Source organism: Eumetopias jubatus, unplaced genomic scaffold, assembly GCF_037043125.1.
Source record: "Eumetopias jubatus isolate StellerSeaLion01/CBP00866 unplaced genomic scaffold, mEumJub1_p1.0 scaffold_7, whole genome shotgun sequence".
Lineage (NCBI taxonomy): Eukaryota > Metazoa > Chordata > Mammalia > Carnivora > Otariidae > Eumetopias > Eumetopias jubatus.
In genome coordinates this window covers 27,775,342-27,797,746 of record NW_028274813.1, presented here as the reverse complement: position 1 = coordinate 27,797,746, position 22,405 = coordinate 27,775,342, and the positions used below count along the sequence as shown (strand labels likewise).

The following is a 22,405-nucleotide window of genomic DNA, read 5'->3' as shown; positions in this document are numbered from 1 at the left end:
AAACATATGAGACACATATAAAATACATAAGACCGGGCACCTGGGTGGCTCAGTCGGTTAAGCGACTGCCTTTGGCTCAGGTCATGATCCTGGAGTCCCGGGATCAAGTCCTGTATCAAGCTCCCTGCTCGGCAGGGAGTCTGCTTCTCCCTCTGACCCTCCCCCCCTCATGTGCTCTCTCTCTCAAATAAATAAAATCTTTAAACAAAAAAAAAGGGCACCTGGGTGGCTCAGATGGTTAAGCATCTGCCTTCGGCTCAGGTCATGATCCCAGAGTCCTGGGATCGAGTCCTGCATCGGGCTCCCTGTTCCTTGGGAGCCTGTTTCTCCCTCTGCTTCTCTCTCTCTCTCCCTCTGTCTCTCATGAATAAATAAATAAAATCTTTAAAAAAAAAAAAAGATTCTAAAATACATAAGACATACTACAAATACACAAGGCATTCAACACTATTGAGAACTTGAATAAGCCACTCACTGGTGACACCCTTTTGTCCTCTGCCAAATAAAACCATCTAATGGGCTAATGAGTGTACCTGCCCCTGTGCCTCTCCAAATTGAGCAAATCTGTCCGATGGCCACAGGCACCTTCTGTCCCTGTACCCCCTTGATCAGCTCTAGTACTTATAACTACACTATCAGCAGCAGAGAGAGAGGCAGGACATATGAACCCAGGATTTAAGAAGTATGGCACTCCCAACCTGCCTGCACCCTATCCTGTGTGTTCCTAACCCATTTCTTCCCTTTGCTTCTTGCCCTGAGTTTTAAATTTGCTTTAATAAACCATGTGACTTGGGCACCTTGATTTGGGATGTAAGCCTTTCTGCTCTGTGACCCCTGGGATAGCGTGCCTGGGAATACACTTAGAAGCTACCATTACATCAAGCTAATTTCCCCACATTCATGGTATCTTGCACAGCACTTTGCCCACATCCCTAATAAAAACCCCGCATAATTCCACCTGCAGCCACTCTGATTACTACACAAGTGTTTTCCTAATTCCGAGAGAAGTGGACCGTTTTGTGATTCTCTCTTACCTGTAAGATGGTACTGTCTGCAAAGCCAAAGCCGTCCTTCAACAGGGCTGTGATGTAACTGAGATCCATGCACAGGAAAGGACTGCCTGAGGTGAAGTTTTCCAAGTTATCACACACTGAAAGGGAGGAAGAGTGGAATCCAAGCTTGCAGCCAACTGGCAGGCGTACGATTTCCTCTTAACATAGACTTAGGATAAGCAAAGCAGAATTCTCCATGTGGTTGATGCCTGGGAGTCGTGACGACTAGAACTGTGTGCACTGACAGCCCCCGCAAGACCACAGCCTCTTGCACATTTCAGATATCCCATCTGGTGTCACTGGTGTCACCAGTGAGTGGCTTATTCAAGTTCTCAATAGTGTTGAATGCCTTGTGTATTTGTAGTATGTCTTATGTATTTTAGAATCTTTTTTTTTTTTTAAAGATTTTATTTATTTATTCATGAGAGACAGAGGGAGAGAGAGAGAGAGAGAAGCAGAGGGAGAAACAGGCTCCCAAGGAGCAGGGAGCCCGACGCAGGACTCGATCCCAGGACCCTGGGATCATGACCTCAGATGGACCTGGGATCCTAGTTTATTTATTTTATTTTATTTATTTGTCAGAGAGGAAGAGGGCACAAGCAGGGAGAATGGCAGGCAAAGGGAGAAGTAGGCTCCCCACTGAGCAGGAAGCCCCATGTGGGACTCGATCCCAGGACCCTGGGATCATGACCTGAGCCAAAGGCAGACGCTTAACCAACTGAGCCACCCAGGTGCCCCTGGGATCCTAGTTTATTTGCTAAATTTCTATAACCTATTGTTGGGGCTTAATTCAACTAAGTCCTTTATATATCATTAATATTGAGGCCCAGAAGACCAGGAAATACCAGTTAGCCCTACTTTGGGGCCCATGGCTAAGATCATTTATTTGTATTTCCAGGAACTCTCTCAAGCAGGCCTCTGTGGCTATTTCCCATATATTTTGGTGCTCAGTGTTTCATTAACACTGATAACACTATTTCAATTTTTTTTAAAAAAGGAAGACCACCATACATAAAAATAAACTCAAAATAGATTAAATACCTCAATGTGAGACCTGAAACTATAAAACTCCTAAAAGAAAATAGGCAGTAATCTCTTGGACATCAGCCTTAGCAACATATTTATGGATATATCTCCCCAGGCAAGGGAAACAAAAGCAAAAATAAACTATTGGGACTACATCAAAATAAAAAAGATTTTATACAGCAAAGGAAACCATCAACAAAATAAAAGGGCAACCTACTGAATGGGAGATGTTTGCAAATGGTATGTCCAATAGGGGTTGATATCTAAAATATATAAAGAACTTACACAACTCAACACCAAAGAAACAATCCTATTAAAGAAATGGGCAAAGGCACTACATTTATGGTAACTTGTTATCACAGCAATAGAAAACTGATACAACTTTTCTTTAGTGACTATTTAATATTTAGACATTAATTTTTGAATATAAAATGTTAATAATTTTTAGGACCATTTTATATGCTAGTGTTATTAACCTTTACCTATTTTATATGCTACAAATAATGTCTCCAAGTTTATTATTCCACCCATTAACTTCGTAGATGATGTCTTCTCCCATATGCAAGGTTTGTCAACCTTCAACTTCTACCATCATTTTTAACGCATTCTCAATCTTGAAACTTGTCTAAAGAATAATCTAATTTTAGGGATGCCTGGGTGGCTCAGTCAGTTAAGCATCTGCCTTCGGCTCAGGTCATGATCCCAGGGTCCTGGGATTGAGTCCCGTATCAGGCTTCTTGCTCAGCAGAGAGTCTGCTTCTCCCTCTAGTTGCCACTCCCCCTGCTTATGCTCTCCCCTCCCCCAAAATAAATAATTTTTTTTTGAAGTGAAGTGAAAGTTTATTAAGTGAAGGTGAGAACAGAAAGGAAAGAAAAAAAGCTCTCTAGAGTGAAAGGGGTCCTGAATGGGTTGCCCTAAATAAAATCTTAAAAAAAAAAATCTAATTTTATTTTATTTTTTAAAGATTTTACTTATTTGTCAGAGAGAGAGAGCATAAGCACAAGCAGGGGGAAGCAGCAGGGCAGAGGGAGAAGCAGGCTCCCTGCTGAGCAAGGAGCCAGACGTGGGACTCAATCCCAGGACGCTGGGATCATGACATGAGCTGAAGGCAGACGCTTAATCTACTGAGCTACCCAGGTGTTCCAGAATAATCTAATTTTATACACATGTATTTATACTTTCATATAATAATTTTCAAATGTTTCAAATTTATGTTTTAGGGGTGCCTGGGTGGCTCAGTCAGTTAAGCGTCTAACTCTTGATTTCCACTCAGGTCACGATCTCAGGGTTGTGAGATCAGGCCTTCGTTGGGCTCTGCACTGGGTGTGGAGCCTCCTTAAGATTCTCTCTCTCCCCCTCTTCCTGTGCCCCACCCTCCTCTCTCCCTCCCTCCCTAAAAAATAAAAATAAAATTGATGTTTTAATATTTCATGCAATACGTGAATTGTACAAAAAAGTATAATTTGCTTACATTAGCCACTGTAGGAAATAAATCTTAAGTATTTGAAAAAAAAATGGGCAAAGGACCTGAATAGACATTTTTCCAAGGAAAACATGCAGTGGCCAACAGACACATGGAAAGATGCTCAACATCACTCATCATCAGGGGAATGCAAATCAAAACCACAATAAGGTATCACCTCACACCAATCAGAATGTCTAGTATCAAAAAGAAAAGAAATAACAAGTGTAGGTGAGGATGTGGAGAAAAGGGAACCCTTGTGCCGTGCAAACTGGTGCAGCCACGGCGGACAACAGTATGGAGGTTCCTCAAAAATGAAAAATAGAAATACCATATGAGTGAGGTCAGATGATACATGTCTTTCTCTGATTGACTTACTTCGCTCAGCATAACACCCTCCAGTTCCATCCACGTCATTGCAATTGGCAAGATCTCATATGTTAAGAAAAAAAAAAGATGATAGCAGGAGGGGAAGAATGGGGGGGGGGAATCGGAGGGGGAGACAAACCATGAGAGACGATGGACTCTGAAAAACAAACTGAGGGTTCTGGGGGGGGGTGGGAGGATGGGTTAGCCTGGTGATGGGTATTAAAGAGGGCATGTTATGCATGGAGCACTGGGTGTTATACGCAAACAGTGAATCATGGAACACTACATCAAAAACTAATGATGTAATGTATGGTGATTAACATAACAATAAAAATTAAAAAAAAAACACGGGGAAAAAAAAATACCATATGATCCAGTAATTCTACTACTGCCTATTTACCCCAAGAAAATGAAAACGCTAATTCAAAAAGATATAAGCTCCCCTGTGTTTATTACATTACTTATAATAGCCAAATTATGGAAGCAGCCCAAGTATCCATTGATAGATGAATGGATAAAGAAGACGTGGTGTGTATGTATACATAATGTACATTATACATACATTGTATAATATGTAATATACATATTATATATTATGTATACACACACATCTTCTATACATATGTATACATAATACATACACACACACACACAATGGAATACTACTCAGCCATAAAAAAATGGTACCTTGTCACTCGTTATGATGTGGAAGGATCTAGAGGGTGTTATGTTAAGTGAAGTTCAGTCAGACAGAGAAAGACAACTACCATATGATTTCACTTATACGTGGAACCCTCCCCAAAAACGAAACAAATGAACAAAGAAAAAACCAGACTCTTAAATAGAACAACTGGTGGTTGCCAGAGGGGAGACGGGTAGGGGGATGGGAAAAATAGGTGAAGGAAATTAAGAGGTACAAACTTTCAGCTGTAAAATAAATAAGTCAGAGATGGAAAGTACAGCATAGGGAATACAGTCAGTAACACTGTAGTAATATTGTATGGCGAAAGATAGTGACTATATTATCATGCCGAACACTGGGTAATGTATAGTCAAATCTATATGTTGTACACCTAAAACTGATATAACATTGTATGTCAATTATACTTCAATAGAAAAAAAAAGGAAGGAAGAAAGAAATGTAGAAAGAAGAAAAGGTTTTCACCATCTCCCCAAAGCCTCTTTTATTCCCATGGATTTCTATGCCACTTAATGCTTTTAATTCCGGGCAAAAACAGGAAACCAGCCTTCTGGGAGGCTTTCTGCTGACTGCAGTGCTTTGGGTCACTTTCAGGTCACTGCAGTTCGCAGGCACAGATGCATGGACTCGCCTTCATGGGCTTCCACTGGCACTTACCTTCCCTTGCTTTTCTTTCAAAATCTTCAACTTTTAAAACACCCCCTGTTTCATAATCTAAAATGAAACAGTAGCTAATGTCAAAAAACCTTCAAGGAAACAAGGAAATTCATCTTAGTGCTATTTATAATAATGAAAAACTGGAAGTAAAATTTCTAACATTACAGAATGGGCTAAACAAACATGACATAGCCATATAATATAATCTATGTAGACTATTTTATTAATAATTATTCCATGTATATTTAACCACAATAAAAAAATTCACCTGTTATAAAAATAGAAAATAGGATATTAATTCATATCTCAGGCCATCACAGATCACACACATACATTCACAGCTAACAAAAAGCATTACTACTGTGATAAGGAAATAAAAGTTATCAAGGGGGAGTAAGAAACTTTTTGGGGTAATGGACATATTATTTGATTTTGGTGATGGCTTAATGGGTATACACCTATGTCAAAACTTAGTAAATTGTACACTTTAAACATATTTTATTTTATATCAGTTATACCTCAATAAAAATATAAAAAAATAGACTTCATATGTGTCTCTTTATGCTACTTTCTAGCAAAAGATTCTAAATCATATTCACCCTTCCACTGCAGCAATTATCATTCAACAGCCAGCACTGGAGAAGAGTAGTGTGATCACTTATGACAAAGCATTTCAAATGCTCCTCTTCTCCCTTTCCCTTCCCCAGGACAGCTTTGCCCGGTTCCCTCCCCAGGCTGATTCCTGGAGTAAACGTACCAATCATGTCCGTGTCAACAGCACGATCATAATAGTACGAGAAAGCGTAGAAGGAGCTCTTCTGGACCTCCTCTGGCTGGTGAAGTTTTCCTTGGACCACCCTCAGCACTTCAGCGTAGCAGGGCTCAAAGCCCATCTCTCCTGCCATGGCAAAGGTGAGAAAAATGAAAGCTCGCTGAGGCAAGCTGTCAGGAGCCAACAAAGAAACAGGAGGATCAAGGAAAGCAGAATGTTGAGGCTCAGGACAAAGGGCTGACAAAGATGAACAAACTTCCATAGCCCTGTCACTCTGGAGGAAAGGCACCTGCTTTCCCATGGCAGCTTCCCTCCTGAACCTGTGTTCACCAAAAATAGCCATATCCAACTCAAGCTGCTGCCTAGCCTATGTCCCATGGTATTTATAAGAAGCATCCAGAAGTCTCACCGCTTCCTTCACTGGAAAAATTTAGATTTTTCCTTGATATTAAGGTCTTTGCTTTTTATAATACCAAGATGAATTATTTTTTCTAATGTCTCGGTTTTAAATGTTACTATAATTTAAAAAAGCTAAACATTAATGGAATCTATAGTTTCTAGACAGAGTTTCTCCTTGCGGAGGGCAGAGACCCTTAAAGCATTAGACCCAGGTTAAGAACAGGTTTCTAATGGATCCACAACACTTGGACAGGGAAAGAGCAGGACAGAGGGATGGTTGCCTTGTTTGCTGTCATTTCACATTATTCCTCTACTGCATACCAAGATCTATTTGGAATGAGTCCCTGCAAAAGACAAGCTTGTCTTGAGTTCTGGAAAACATTTCCCATGGAATTTTTCCGGACTTCTACTGTAAAGGTAATTTCAACCAGTGAAAAAACATCGCTTGCCTTCTTTGTTGCCACCATACTGGTATTTCACACCCCCAAAGATCCACTCCGCTTCCAACCATCTCGGTAGACAGGCACTTCGGAAAGTGTGTCCATCAATCCCTGAAAGAAGCCAGGCCACAGAGTAAGAGGCAAGGATTTGAGAGAGGGTGTGTGCAAGAGTGAGAGAGACACATGCACACATGCACACATCCATGCAAGCAAGAAGCCAGTCAAGTTAAAAGGAATTACCAAAAAGTAGGTAGTTCCATGACTTCACCCTATGAATTCTTAACTCAGGGTTCACAAATGGGCGTTGTGGGGTTGGTGAACCCTCTGAAACTACAGATAAATTGTTGTGCATCTGTGCATTTGGCAGAGGGGTCCATGGCTTTCATCACATCTCAAAGAAATCCAAAACTTACAATGGAATAAGTTCCTTCCTGCCTAAAAAAAGGGAAAAAATACTATTCTACTTTTCTCATTGGTTGTTGTGAGGCTTAAATGAAATACATTTGAAGATGTTTTGTAAACTCTGAAATGCTATACAATCATCATCACAATAAGAGTTTACTGTGAGCCGGGCACGGTAAAAAGTATATTAAATGCAAACTCTCATATAAGGTGAGGAAAGGGGCACAGAAACGTTAGCTAACTTGCCCCAAATCACAAAGTGGGACTGAACCCAGTTCTGCCTGACCCCAAAAGCTGAGCTCTTAACTGCTCTACCACCTTTGAAGAGATGAATAAAGTTGCTCAATCACTCCACCTTGCAAGTGGACTGATGTTGCTTCCTGTACCTCCCATGTACAACTAAGGGCTTGAGCAAACTTCTGCCACATTCACTCTTGGAGTTTTGAATTTCTGCAGCAGCCTCCTGGTCACGTGTTGCCCCTATATACAGACTTCATTCTAGAAATGGCTAATAATGTATACTAAGACAACAGAACACAACATAAAGTAGAAAAAGAATCTGCTGTTATGTCTATTATACAATACATGCTTCCTAAATGAGCATAACCCTTTCTTTCCTCCACAGAATCACTGTGAAGGAAGGGGAAATGCAAGCTGTGTATGGGTGTCACTCTCACCACACCCCAACCAGCACAGGTACCAGACGAACCTTCTGTTTCCAGGGCTCCCAGGGTTGCTAGTCTTGCAGCTTTCAATCCAAATCCCAAGTAACTGTAAAATACAGGATTGACTAATTTCATGCTGGTCCTGAAGTTCTCCAGCCTAAAGCTATCTCTTTCAAAAGCAGTATGGTTTCTCTGTCTCCCACTGGAGAGGGGAAAACCTTGTTCTCTGTGACCTCTTCATCTTGTGTGGACAAGTGGTAATTTCTGCACAGTTCAGATCAAGGCCATCCAGAACTTTCCATGCCTATGATTTAAAGGCCAGAACCAGTGACACTTTCTAGGATCCCACCTTGGGAACCATGCCCAGAAAAGCTCTCATTACTTTAGCTTCCAGGCCCACTGTGATCAAATCCAAGGATGGATTCTGAACATCTGAAAGCAAACTAAAAAGGAGTTGGCAGAGATCTTTGGCTGAAGATTCTCCAAGTGTCCTCTAGCTAGAGAAAACTTTTTTTTTTAAGTTTATTTATTTGTTTATTTGGGGGAAGAGAGAGAGAGTGAGGGGGGGAGAGAGAGACAGAGAATGAGTGGGCGGGAGCGACAGAGGGAGAGGGAGAAACAGACTCCCTGCTGAGCAGGGAGCCTGCCTGGGGCTCAATCCCAGGCCCCTGGGATCATGACCTGAGCCGAAGACAGACACTTAACTGACTGAGCCACCCAGGAGCCCCTCTCTGGAGAAAACTTTTGACCCTTTAAGTTCTATACTTTTGAGGCCATGAATGGAGAAACCCCTTGGGTCCTTGGGCTTTGGTAAGTGGCTTTGGTTTCAGTCACCAGACCTTTGGGGGTTGGCAGAGACTTTGTAAGGCTAGTCAGATACAATAACAGATGTGAAAATGCTTTGAAAAGTTAGGAGAATCATGCAACAAGAAATATTATTCCTCCCTGTCCCCCTCCTCACCTATGTGTATAGAGCTTGTAAGTGCTGTTAAACATCTCAAATGAAGTGAGGTAGCCCTGAGGTGTTTGTTCCAGGGTTTTCTGCAAATCAGAAAGAGCAAAAAGACTATTCAGGATCTGCAACTGTCTGGAGGTGTTACCACCACCATCCCTGTCCCTCCCCCAAAAAATCAGAGATGAAAGAGACAGACTAAGCTGCTGATCTCACAAAGCTGGAGGAATCAAAGGGACTCTGAGCAGTGGGGGGGCCAGGGGAAGCACACCCAGTCATTAACTGACTCTACTCAACCTATTTGTGGTGGAGCTACTGTCTGAAAATGGGGACCCACTTTCTTGGCACCATGATATGCCTGCCAAGTGGGCTGCTAACCAGCCTTCGTGTAAATAACTCACCTCAAACTGGGGTAGGAACGTAATTTGGGTGGAGGCCCCCCCCAGGTCCAGGGTCCCCACAGTCTCCTGGCTGTGGCCATGCAGCTGACCTGTGAATGAGAGCCAGCTCTGAATATCTTCTGCTTCCAGGACAGCCCAACACTCCTCTGTCTGCAATCTCTCTCCTGCTCTTGTTGTATCCTGCAGGTGTTCCATTAACATTCCACTGCTCCCCAGCCCGGGAGGCTGTACGTGAGTGCTAACCTATAGGGACTCTTGGGGCAGCTAAGGTCTTGAAGATAGGGTATAAACATTAACTTCCTATCTTTTCCTTCTCTTTTTTTTAAACACAGTACAAGCAAAAGGGTTATTTACTCTTCGACCCTGTATGAAACCCAGTTATAACGTCTTAGAATAAGCTTGAGAATGTATTACCTGTCAGAAAATTCACAGTAACCCAAGCTAAGATGCCTGAAAGAGAGAGAAAAACAGGGATTACATCTCAGAGCATTTTCCCCTGATCTTCCTTGACCTTATTTTTGGTCTTTTTCTCTAAAATTTTGTGTCTACGGGCGCCTGGGTGGCTTAGTCGTTAAGCGTTTGCCTTCGGCTCAGGTCGTGATCTCAGGGTCCTGGGATCGAGCCCCACGTTGGGTTCCCTGCTCTGTGGGGAGCCTGCTTTTCCCTCCCCCACTCCCCCTGCTTGTGTTCCCTCTCTCACTGTCTGTCAAATAAATAAAATCTTTAAAAATAAATAAATAAAAATAAAAATAAAATTTTGTATCTAAAACACACATTTTCCTTCTCCCTCTCCTTCCATTTTCTCTTAGCCCATCCCTCCTGGCTTATTTGCTTCTCCTTATTTAGTTCCTTTTACTTCAGCACCCCATCCCTGTTCCCAGTTCTTTTATTTTTTATTTTAAAGGCACCGCTTTATTTTTTTTTAAAGATTTTTAAAAATTTATTTATTTGACAAGGAGAGACTCAGCAAGAGAGGGAACACAACAGGGGGAGTGGGAGAGGGAGAAGCAGCTTCCCGCGGAGCAGGGAACCCGATGCGGGGCTTGATCCCAGGACCCTGGGATCATGACCCAATCTGAAGGCAGACGCTTAATGACTGAGCCACCCAGGCGCCCCTGTTCCCAGTTCTTTTAATCAAATCTTTTATTAATCCTGGCCCTCTCCCCTCAGAACATGTATTAACACCTCTCCCACCTTCATAGGATCCGTCCATGATGCTAACACTGTCATCTGGTACCAGGAAAGGTGATTTCTTGAAGATTTCTCTCACCTAAAGAAAAAGGGGAAAAGTCTGGATTCCCTAAGGCAATAAAGAAGATTTCCGTATTTTGGCTCTATCTTATTAAGGCTTAGAAAACTACACTCTTCATTTCCCTAGATAAAATTTTGGCAGAACATTCTTTTTCCCTAAAAAACTAGAGAAGGAACTACACAAGCCATTACTGGTTTCTTGTAAAAACAAAATACAGGGATTCCTCTGACTTTAAAATAAATCTCAACCAAACTATTGAAATTTATAGGTGAACTGGACCTAGGAAAGGGCATACATTTGAACCCTTCCAGCTCAAATCAGGATCCTGTAATTGTTACTGGGCAGCTCCTGAGGCTATAGAAACATTTCTTCTACTCTCACACCAAATTCTGCAGGTCTTTGCCCTTGCTCATAAATGGGGCTCATGTCTGTAGGCTGGGGTACTCTGCTGTCAGCCCCCGTTAGATTCAAGCACATGGCTGAGGCCTCATGAGTCCACAGAGACCCCAGATCTAGATTTATTTATCCTATTTTAGGAGATGGGAATGAACATCTCACACATCCTTGACTCTCCATAAATATAGGTCAGTGACATGGGTGTTATGTCTTATTTTTTAATATGATTATCATGAGGCAAGGGGGAGACTTTCCAAACAGGAATAGAAGGAACTCTGGTCTGCTGGCTGTTCTCATTCCTGACAGGATGAAACACTTCATGTGATGACCTCTGGACTCTGTTTCATCCAGGAAAAGCCAGTTAAGTGATCTATGAGTTAGTTTTTAAAGAGAAGACAGATAAGCAAACAGGAATAAACACAAAGAGTTTCTGCTCTTGCCTTCTCCATTCTTCTCCCCTGCCCACAGTTTATTCTTAATACAGCAACCAGAGTGGTGCTTCTTTCTTTTTTTTTTAAAAGATTTTTTTAAATTTATTTTAGAGAGTGAGTGTGTCCACGTGTTGGTGGGGGAAAGGGAGAGGGAGAGAATCTCAAGCTGACTCCCTACTGAGCACAGAGCCCAAAGCTAGCTCAACCCCACAACCCTGAGATCATGACCTGAGCCATGAGGTCGGATGCCCAACCAACTGAACACCCCAGGCACCTGCCCCTTTTTTTAGTTAAGTAGGCTCCACAGCCAGCATGGAGCCTAAAGCAGGTCTTAAACTCACAACCCTGAGATCAAGACCTGAGCTAATAGTTGGACACCTAACCAATTGAGCCATCCAGGCACCCCCAGAGTGGTGCTTTTAAAACAGATGTCAGATCCTGCCTCTCAGCTCAAGACCCTCCAGTGACTTCCTTCTTAGAGAAAAAGCCAAAGTCCTTACACTTGCCTTAAGGCCCTACATGATAAACCCCTCACATCTCTCTGACCTCATCTCCTACTTCCCTTCCATCACTTACTTGCCCTCCAGCTGCACTGACCTCCTGGATACTGTTCCTTGAACATGGCAAGCACATTTCATGCTCTAGGCCTTTGTACCTGCTATTTCTTTTGCGTGGAATATTCTTCCTATAAATGTCTTGTATAGCTTGCTTCTTTATTCCTTTCAGGCCTCTGATCAAATGCATCTAATCAATGAGGTCTTCCCTGACCATCCTATTTAAAGCAGTATCCCTCCACACCACCACCAGCATTCCCTAGCTGACTTCCTCTGCTTTTCTTTCTCCAACTCATCTACAGTACCTGACATACTTTGTGGTGAGTTGTCTAGTTTTCTGTCCGCTTGCAACTAGAATGCAAGCTCTACCACGACACAGACTGTCATTTTTTTGCTCCCTGCAGCATGTCCCCCAGAACTTCACCAGTGCCCAGTACATAGTAAGCACTCATATGCTGAATAAATGAATAAATGAATGAGAAATCAGGATTCAGATTCTCATGCAGACATGCTAGGCAGCTTGTTCTTGGAGAAGGGACTAAGGCCCTCTGTGCTGATAGTCAAAGGAAAATGGATTTTGGGCTCTGAATTAGCACACTTATAATACAGAATCATTTTTTGCTGTGATTTTTTTAAAAAGACTTTATTTATTTACTTGAGAGAGAGCACGCACACATGGGTGGGGCAAAGAAGGAGGGAGAAGGAGGGGGAAAGAGTCTCGAGCAGACTCCTTGCTGAGTGCAGAGCCCCACTCGGGACTCGATCCTATGACCCTGAGATCATGACCTGAGCCAAAACCAAGAGTTGGACTCTCAACCAACTGAGCCACCCAGGCGCCCCAACTGTGATTTTTGTTATAATGGGATCCCACCTATAAATATTCTTCATAATATGTAATTTAAATCTTATTAGTTTACATGCTTTTGCAAAATAAATGTTCAGTAATGGTAACAATTTTGAGTTTAAAAAAGCTTCCTAAATTTTTTATCTGAACAAGAAGTTGAAATGGACATACAAATGACCAACAGACACATGACAAGATGCTCAACAATCAACAGGGAAATGCAAATCAAAACTACAATGAGATATAATCAAAAACACAAGAAACAACAAGTGTTGGGGAGGATGTTAAAGAAAAGGGGGGGAATCCTCATGCACTGCTGGTGGGAACGAAAACTGGCGCAGCCACTGTGGAAAACAGTATGGGGGTTCCTCAAAAAGTTAAAAATAGAACTACCCTACAATCCAGTAATTGCACTACTGGGTATCTATCCAAAAAATACAAAAAACACTGATTAAAAGGGATACATACACCCCTATGTTTATTGTAACATTATCTACAATAGCCAAACTATGGAAGTAGCCCAAGTGTCCTTCAACAGATGAATGGATAAAGAAGATATGGTATATATAAACGATGGAATATTACTCAGCCATAAAGAATAAAATTTTGCCATTTGCAACAACATGGATGGAGTTAGAGAGTATAATGCTAAGCATAGTAAGTCAGAGAAAGACATACCATACGATCTCACTCATATGTGGAATTTAAGAAATAAAACAGAGACAAACAAAAAAAAAAACAGACTCTTTAACTATAAAGAACAAACTGATGGTTACCAGAGGGGAGGTGAGGGGGCATGGGTGAAATAGGTGATGGGTATTAAGAGTGCACTTATCATAAGGAGCCCTGAGTAATGTTCAGAACTGCTGAATCACTAATACTGTACACCTGAAACTAGTATAACACTGTATGTTAACTATGCCGGGATTAAAATAAAAAATTTAATTAAAAAAATACTTTATGCTGAGAGAAAAAAAGTCAGATGTAAAAAAAAAGAACATAAACTGTGTAATTACATTTATATGAAACGTAAGAACAAGCAAAACTAATCTACAATGGTAGAAAGCAGATCAGTGGTTGCCTAACTTCAGGGGAGGGGGGTACTGACTGCAAAGGGGTACAAGGAAACTTCTGTATTTGTCAAAATTCATTTAACTGTACACTTAAAATGCACACATTTTAAGTTCTACCTCAATAAAGTGGGCTAAACATAATTTCTGTGATTATGCTTTAACAAATTAGGAGAATTAAGAACCCCATGGACAGAAAGTACTTTAAACTTCTTTAGGAAAAGCTGTATAAATTCAAGAGTAACATTTAAAAATGTAAGTAAGTAGCTAGAATAAGTGCCCAGTTACCCCAGTGCTTTAGCAATGGTGGAATACTAAAGGTAGCAGTCACACACCAGAGAGCTAAAAACCCACGAAAAAAATATTCACATAGGGATAAAGAATCATCCAAGATGCAAAGGACTTCAAAAATTACCTCAAAGAGCAGAGCCTGGGCTTTCTGTTCTGGCAGTAAGCGCAGTCCCGCTGTTGCCTTCAGGACCACTGGGGTTCTCTTCCAGTGACTTCGGGGGATTGAGTCTTTTGCCACCTCTAAGAGTCCTTGAACAGTCTCAGCACCCTTCAAAAAAGATGACCTACTCATCCAGTGAAAAGTCATTTAGGGGCACTTGTCTCTTCCCTCAACATGTTCCGGGGGATATTAAGAGTGAGGCAGTAGAGGGCTCCAAGCACATTCTGCTCTGTAGAAGAAACCCAGAGAAGTAGGCTTCTTTGAAGGAAAATCCATTTAATTTTGATTAATAACAAAAATGATTCTGTCATAGCATGGTCATTTTAACTGACTGTTATTTTGTGCCTCATAAATTAGCTTTAGGCCAGAAAGTTGGGTACAGTGAAGAAAACACTGGATGTGGAGTTAGAAAAGACTTGCTTGCTAGCCCTGTGGCTTAACAGAGGGGCTTGGTTTCCTCCTTATATTATATATATATATATATATGAGGGAGATACACCTCATACCACTACAAAACTGCCGAGTGCATTAGATGAGGCAGAGTGTGTATACTTGCCACACAAATGCTGGTGTAGCTGTTGTGCTACGATTTTTATGATCTCTGTAAGGACAGAACACGTCAGGTTCATATTTGCATCACCAGCACCTACACACACAGTACACAGTAGATACTAAATTTATGAAACTAAAAACCATTATTTTAAATCCACTGTTTCCCTGAGTGAACATCTTATCTGATAACACGCTGCCTCTAAATTATTATAATTATTAGCTACCACAACACAATCTTCTCTACATGTCAAATCAGTTTCTGATAATGTAGTTGCTCTCAACAGCTCCTAATTTTCTCATGTATTTACCATTTCACAACAGTGAGCTGAGAAAATAAACATCTTCTCAGTTCTTCAAGTTCAAGCCATTTTTTTCTTAGGTTATATTTTTAAGTAATCTTTATACAGAACATGGGGCTTGAACCCACAACCCTGAGATCAAGAGTTGCATGTTCTACCGGCTGAGCCAGCCAGGTGCCCCAGGACATTCCCCCCGCCGCCCAAGTTATTTTTAATATAAGGTTTTCCTTTGGTTAATGATTATGCTTGTAACACGGAACAATACCTTTAAATTTGCTACCAAAGTTCAATATTCTGGTCTCTGACATACTGGGTGTAGCACATTATGGGTGCTCAAATGTGAAATATAGTCACAACAAAACTCTTCATTCATCCTCTAATAACCAAAGATTTTTGTTTTCATAAGTTCTTGCCTAATTTCTAGAGTATAGGCATGCACCGTCTGTCCTAGATCAGGGTACTTTAAAATGAAGTTCATCGGGTCTACATGGCCTCAACTGCCATGTTTATACCTCACACTCTATAGAACTCCATGTCCATCTTCTGTATCTACATTAATCAATGCAGTTGACAGCTTCAACTCAAAATCTTAAACAGTAAATACAAAAGGAACAATCTCTTAAAAGATGGTGTCATCCCTGCATGTCCGCAATCTATTCTAACTTCCTTCTGCCCAAGTCCTAGTGAGCCTGGGGTGTATAATTTCTGTAATCCAGTACAGCTGAGGACAGAAAACTGATCTTACACACGGCCTCAATATCACTAGTGAACAGCATGAGATATTTAACAGCGGCTGTGTGGTAAAATTATCAAAGCACTAAGAATCTAAACATCTAATTGTAAAAACTCACCTGCTTAGGTTGATCTACAAAAGCAGAAAGTCCTGGCTTCACAGATTCAAAAATTTCCCCTTCCAGAATTGGAAGTTGTCCTATTTTGTCCGTGGAACAAAACAGAAGAGATGGCTAATTACCAAAAGTTAGGCTGCTTTTGATAGTGGGCTCTGTATCATATGACCCACTAGATCAACCTGCTATCCCTCCAAGCCATCCTAAGTAATCCCACCTGTGAGGAGTGGCTTGCAGGAGCACTGGGTAGGGGGACAGAAGACCATGGGCAATTCTTGAGAGTCCCTCTGGCATTTCTCAGGGTGGATACCTAGCTCCTACTGCTGACCCTAGGCTCTAAATGTAACTTGAGAACACTGGAAATTCAGAAAAAGTTAATCTTCAAGGTCCCTTCATCTCCTTCTCCAAGGATGGCAATGTTCCTCTCTCATGACCACTTCCAATATTCTCAATATTCTGGACCCTGGAACATCAACTTTAGAGAAAAGGACAAATTACAGCTATACTTCTTGGACCTATGGGTTTCAGACTACAGGCAACCCAGATCTAATTTCACATTGAATTAAACCATATGTTCAATTATAGTCCAAAATCTTCTCTGAGGAAAGACATTCAGTAGCTGTAAGTTACCATAATTCATATCACATTCTCTCAGCACATTTGTTTCTGGAAGGAGATGCTGAACTGTGGATTAATAGGCACTGGTGAGGGTACCAGCTACACTTACCCGGTATTTTCTGCACAAAGGTGTAAACATGAATTCGTGTTCCAGTGCTCCCTGCATCGAACATAATTCCATACAATGTGCTGGCACTGACATTGATGGGGCACATGGAAGACAGGAAGACACCCTCAAACCAAGTCTGCTGGTCTCTGTGGAAGACAGTGCTACAAACACAGGAGGCCACCAGCATGAAAAAGGCTGCCCCCCAGGTAGTGGCCATTCTCTTCCCAAGGTGTGGTGAGTCTAGGCTTTTGCTGCAGAAGCAGTGCTGTTCATACACCTGCAGTGGCTTATAGGACAAAGAAACACATGGTTAGACCAACTGGTCTTTTGTTTATACCTGTAAAGGAAGAAACACCTACTATAGAAATCCCAGCCCTTCCCCCAAGGTGCTCCTTCTCTATTTTTCCTAACCAGCGTAACAAGCTAGACCAGGGTAACATAGGCTCCTAGCACCTTTTACTGAAGAGTATCTTGTTGCAAAAGGAAAATGGGATTTAAAATATATTTCCCCCTTCTCTGCTTTCAGTTGTACGGTGGATCTCTCATACTCAAGGCCTTCTCTGCCACCCTGCTCTTATTGTTGAGTCTAACTGACTTCTTTTCTATTTTGACAATTTTGTCTTTAGATCATATACTAACCTTCTCTCCCTCCCTCTTTCCCTCTCTTTTGTCTTTTCTGGTTGATATAAGATGTTTCAATTTCTGAATTAAAGTCATAAAGTTACAAAGAAGTTATAACGTCACTAGCATTAGGGTATCTGCAGCCTTCAAAACTCAGGCTATTGGACTGCTACCTGTGACCACTAATATTGCCAGTGGCTTGTACATACAATCACATTTTAGGGAAATCAGCCTAACTTAAAAACACTTAAACAGACCATTGCAGGATTTTTGTTTTGTTTGTTTGTTTATTTATTTAAGTAATCTCTACACTGAACATGGTGTTTGAACTCACAACCCACAGATCAAGAGTCGCATGCTCCTCCAACGGAGCCAGCCAGGCTCCCGGACCATTATGGTTTTAAAAAACATCCTTCACAGGTTTCAGGCCATGTTATCCCCGTAAAGAACTTAAGACAGATGGGGGCACCTGGCTGGCTCAGTCAGTTAAGCATCCGACTCTTGATTTCAGCTCAGGTCATGATCTCAGGGTTGTGAGACTGGGCCCAGCATCAGGCCCCACGTCTGGTGTGGAGCCTGCTTGGGATTCTTTCCCTCCCCCCGTACTCCCGCTCTAAAAAAAAAAAAAAAAAAAAGGATGCCTAGGTGGTTCAGTTGGTTAAGTGTCTGCCTTTGGCTCAGGTCACGATCCCAGGGTTCTGGGATCAAGTCCCGCATCCGGCTCCATGCTCAGCAGGAGCCTCCTTCTCCCTCTGCCTGCAGCTCCCCCTGCTTGTGTTCTCTCTCTATATGTCTGACAAATAAATAAGATCTTTTAAAAAAAAAAAAAGACAAAAACAACCACCACCACCACCCAAAAAAACACGTAAGGCAGATGGGCAAATTAAGCCAGAGAGGTTCACTGACTTGCTGAAAGTCATAATGCAAGTCAATGGTGAAATCTTGATTAGAAATCAGTCTTCAGTCTTGCCAACCTTTCTTTTTTCTGATTCCAAAAGCCTCCCTTATGGCAAGTTACTGCCTATATTTCTTTTGTCTTAGCAAAGACAAAAATCTTAGCACTAGCGCTCAGTTTTATTTTAGATCTGTGTATTATAGTTTGGATAAAAATGATGCTGAAAACCTAGAGTAGAGTTACATGAAAAAATGTCTCCTGGATGAGCTATATTGTCTTTGCTCTCGGCTTCATTTTCTCCCGGTATTCATAAAGAATGCCATGACAATCCTCTAACATTTAAGGCTTCCTTAATTGCCCTTTATGTACTTTGCTCAAAACAGTTTTGAGTGTCCTATTCCAGCTTTCATCTCTGGACTTCTCCCTATGTAAGTAGCTGGTTAATCAAGATCTAATTCCAAAGTTCCCATTGTCCAGTCCCTTTATTTCTAACAGAATAACTGAGTATATCTGGAGTATAGATTGAGGATTCTCAGTCATTCTCAAGTCTGTTGACCTCCTAGGGTTCATTTTATCAAAATGTCTCTCTTCCCAAAGGTGACATTTTATATAAAATAATGTAAATTGAAGTTAACTGCATTTGGAGTTTGAACTATTTAAAATAACCACAGTAGTTCTGAGGTACTGAAAGGCAGAGTTAGAATTATCAGTTTGAAGACAATTCAAGGCTGGACTTCTACTTGATAGTTAAGAATAAAGGTTTTGGCTAGGGAGAAAAAACAACCAAAAACCTTTTAAGAGTCTCAAAGGAAACTTTATCCCAGGTAAACAACACTGAAATAGGGCAACTGCTTGGCCAGATTCACACTCACATCTTAAATCACTCCCTTTGGCAGATTCTCTTACAGCAAACAGGCTAGTCATGTAGATCAATCTAAATAACTGAAAACAAAAACAACCCTTTCAGATTCTCTGCGTATTAATGGACCCTTGCCTTGTCCATTATCCAACCCTTGGTCCCTTTTCTCCCTCGGGAAGAACAGTTAGGGGCTTTCCAGTCACCAGCCTTCCTCTACCTCTGTGACTAATTCCACAGAAGCTTCTCAGGGCTCACTCATATTTTCTCTATTATTGTGGTTTCTGAAAAACCTCTCCAGCTTCCATTTCCATTAAGCAAACATTTGTTTTCATTTCAAAAGAGATTTCAAGGGGAAAAAAATGCATGCTAGGTATCTGTTTTCATGGCGTGAAAAAGTGCAGAGTCATACCAGGTGCTCAGTGTAAATAAACAGTAGATTCTAGAGAAAGCAAAGGATGAAAACATCCAATAACCCCTTCTGCTTTCAATCCCTACCTTCTAACACCATTTCCAATCTCATTTTTCTTTAAGATTCGCTAAGAATGATACTAGAAAGGCTTACAATTTAGAGTATATAGAACAGCATCCTTTTTCATGTGACCCCAGCCTGCAAAGCTTGCTCACTTTGTTAGTCTTTGCTCAAATGTCTTCTTGAGACTTTTCCTGTCTATCCTATTTAAAACTGCAACCCACCTGGCCACATGCGCATCTTCTACCTTCCTTCCCTGTTTTTTTTTTTAAAGATTTTATTTATTTATTTGACAGAGTGAGAGAGCACAAGCAAGGGGAACAGCAGAGGGATAGGGAGAAGCAGACTCCCCACGAAGCAGGGAGCCCAATGCGGGGCTCGATCCCAGGACCCTGGGATTATGACCTGAGCCAAAGGCAGGCGCTTAACCACCTGAGCCACCCAGGCACCCCTCTGTTTATTTTTTTCCATAGGACTTTCCATCTTCTGTATAATTTATTACTTCAGTGTTTTTGTTTTTTTGTTTCAGATTCCCTGCTCCCTGCCATCCTCATGTGAGCTATCTATGGGTGGGAATTTTTGTTTGTTGTATACACTGATGTGTTCCTGGCATTGGAACAGTGCTAGCACACAGTAGGTGTTGAATAAATACTCTGAAAGGATGAACAGTGATCCAGTAACTCGGGCACTGGATCCTATCCATTTTTTTTTTAAAGATTTTATTTATTTGAGAGAGAGAGAGAGGAAGCACAAGAGGGGGGAGGGTCAGAGGGAGAAGCAGACTCCCTGCTAAGCAGGGAGCCCCATGTGGGACTCAATCCCGAGACTCCAGGATCATGACGTGAGCCAAAGGCAGTCGCTTAACCAACTGAGCCAACCCAGGCGCCCTGGATCCTATCCATTTAACAAGAATATGATAGCTGACTTCTTTCCAACAGGAAATTAATTACCTACCCATTGGAAGATCACGATTCCAAACTTCCAAGGCAGGATTGTTTCTCCAATGTGTCAATTATGTGTTTCATATGCTACTCAAAATAATGCAGCTAGTCAAGTTTACTTTCTGTAGACTGGGGAGTATACACATCAGTATACTGAAATTCACTCCTTTCAGAACTGGTCTTCTCAACATCTCTTGCTCACTTTTGCCTATTCACCCCAACAAAGCTCTTCAATTTTTTTGAGACCTTGGTGCCAGCTAGTGTTTGTCACTGTTCTCATTTCCTTCTAAGGTCTTTTCAATATATCTTTGTCTCTATAGTAAACACTAATACTCCCTAGGCAGCCTCCCTAGAGCTTCACACTCCAGATTCCCTTCTTCCATGTCACCCAGAGACAGACCACAATCCCACAGAACCTGGGCCCCATTTGGGTGCTCACCTGCTCATGTCTGCCTGTTCCCCATGAATCCTTGCTGTCACTGTTAGGTGCCTTTTGCTCTTTGCTCCTATTTCAGCCCTTCTGAATCAAGCTAGCTTCATGAACCACATTCACCTTTGTGCTCGTTTGTAACTAACTACGTGGCATTTTGTTAACTCATTCTCTTCTTGACCCTTCACTCCTCCCTTAGCCACTTTTTTTTTCTGGGTACACATGACTGTCTGGTTCATCTACTTTTATGATAGTTAAGTGCCAACTAGTAGCATTATTGCTTGTAGGGCCGAAGTTGCCCAGGAACTGAATTCTGTGTTTTTACACAGGACACTGATAACCTACTGTTTTTATATTATTAAATAATGTTATATTTACAATTATTAAATATGTAACTATGTAATAATGTTATTAATTCCTTACTATTTCATGTTTTTACAACCTTAGCCCAAGAGTAGGAAAGTTAATTGCACTCCTTGATGGCTTCTATCCTTGTGATGAATTTAGAAAGTTGGGTATTAAATTGTCTAATTAACAAGCATTTACTGAATGTCTTGAATTGTACACCAGACACTGTTAGTTTCTAGATACAAAAGAGGAATCAGATACAGGTCCAGCTCTTGGGGCTTCAGCTTACTAGAAGAAACAGACAAGTAAACCAACAGCTATAATGTACATACTGCGGTAAGTTCTCTTATGCGAATATGCAGAATATTATAGGAATGAACCTAAGAGGAAACTAACTCATCTCAGAAGGGGAAGCATGGAGGTGGGAAGGGAGAGGGAGGCTCCTTAAGGGATAAGAGGCCTAAGCTGGGTCCTAAATCAGAGGTAGGAATTAACCTGGTGAAGTGACACAAGGAAAACCCTGAGAACTTTGAGTATCAAATAGATGGAGTATAGAGAACCAGAATAGAGCACAAGTGTGAGAAAGGACCTGTAGGTACTGAATCAGATTTCAAAAAGAGTGGACTTGTTTTCATTAAACGGTTCCATGGTGACACCTGTTATTTAAATTTTTCTATTCCCTCCCAAAACAAATATTAGTATCGACTGACCTGAATAAAATGACACAGTATTTCTCAACAGTTTAAAATAATGGAATGGGAGACAGGTGACTAGAAAATTCCACCAGAAAGCCTTAGGTAAGCTCCCACTGCCAATTCTCCTGAGCTCCACAGAGAAGCTAGTTTTAACGAAGTTAAAAATTAAACATAATGCAAGTTTAAAATGTAACCAGAATGAAAAATTTAAACAATAAGCTGAACTACAGAAATGTAGCTAAACCACCCAGAACATAAGTTAGTCAAGCAAAGCAAAACCACGACTAGTCTAATTAGTTAAGTCTGAAATAGATTCAGCACAGTGAGCAATGCCTCATTGGGAATATAAGTTGGGGCCTACATACCCAATACTAGGGGCCAGGGCCCTGGATCACTTTGCTATCTGAAGGTTGTCTAAGGTGAGG

At 41.3% G+C, this 22,405-nt stretch overlaps 1 protein-coding gene across 1 annotated transcript in view; it reads right to left on the bottom strand.

Annotated features, from left to right (window-relative positions):
• Positions 1-22,405, bottom strand: part of ENTPD5 (ectonucleoside triphosphate diphosphohydrolase 5) — a 41,326-nt gene that overhangs the window by 3,505 nt on the left and 15,416 nt on the right. The window contains exons 3-14 of the mRNA XM_088024517.1: positions 16,723-17,008; positions 15,999-16,078; positions 14,261-14,404; positions 10,493-10,568; positions 9,713-9,748; positions 9,299-9,387; positions 8,907-8,986; positions 7,990-8,051; positions 6,888-6,989; positions 6,025-6,165; positions 5,268-5,324; positions 1,035-1,150 (exon numbers count right to left, since the gene is read on the bottom strand). Coding sequence (XP_087880643.1) covers positions 1,035-1,150; positions 5,268-5,324; positions 6,025-6,165; positions 6,888-6,989; positions 7,990-8,051; positions 8,907-8,986; positions 9,299-9,387; positions 9,713-9,748; positions 10,493-10,568; positions 14,261-14,404; positions 15,999-16,078; positions 16,723-17,008 — 1,269 coding nt within the window. The remainder of the gene's footprint in view (positions 1-1,034; positions 1,151-5,267; positions 5,325-6,024; positions 6,166-6,887; positions 6,990-7,989; positions 8,052-8,906; positions 8,987-9,298; positions 9,388-9,712; positions 9,749-10,492; positions 10,569-14,260; positions 14,405-15,998; positions 16,079-16,722; positions 17,009-22,405) is intronic.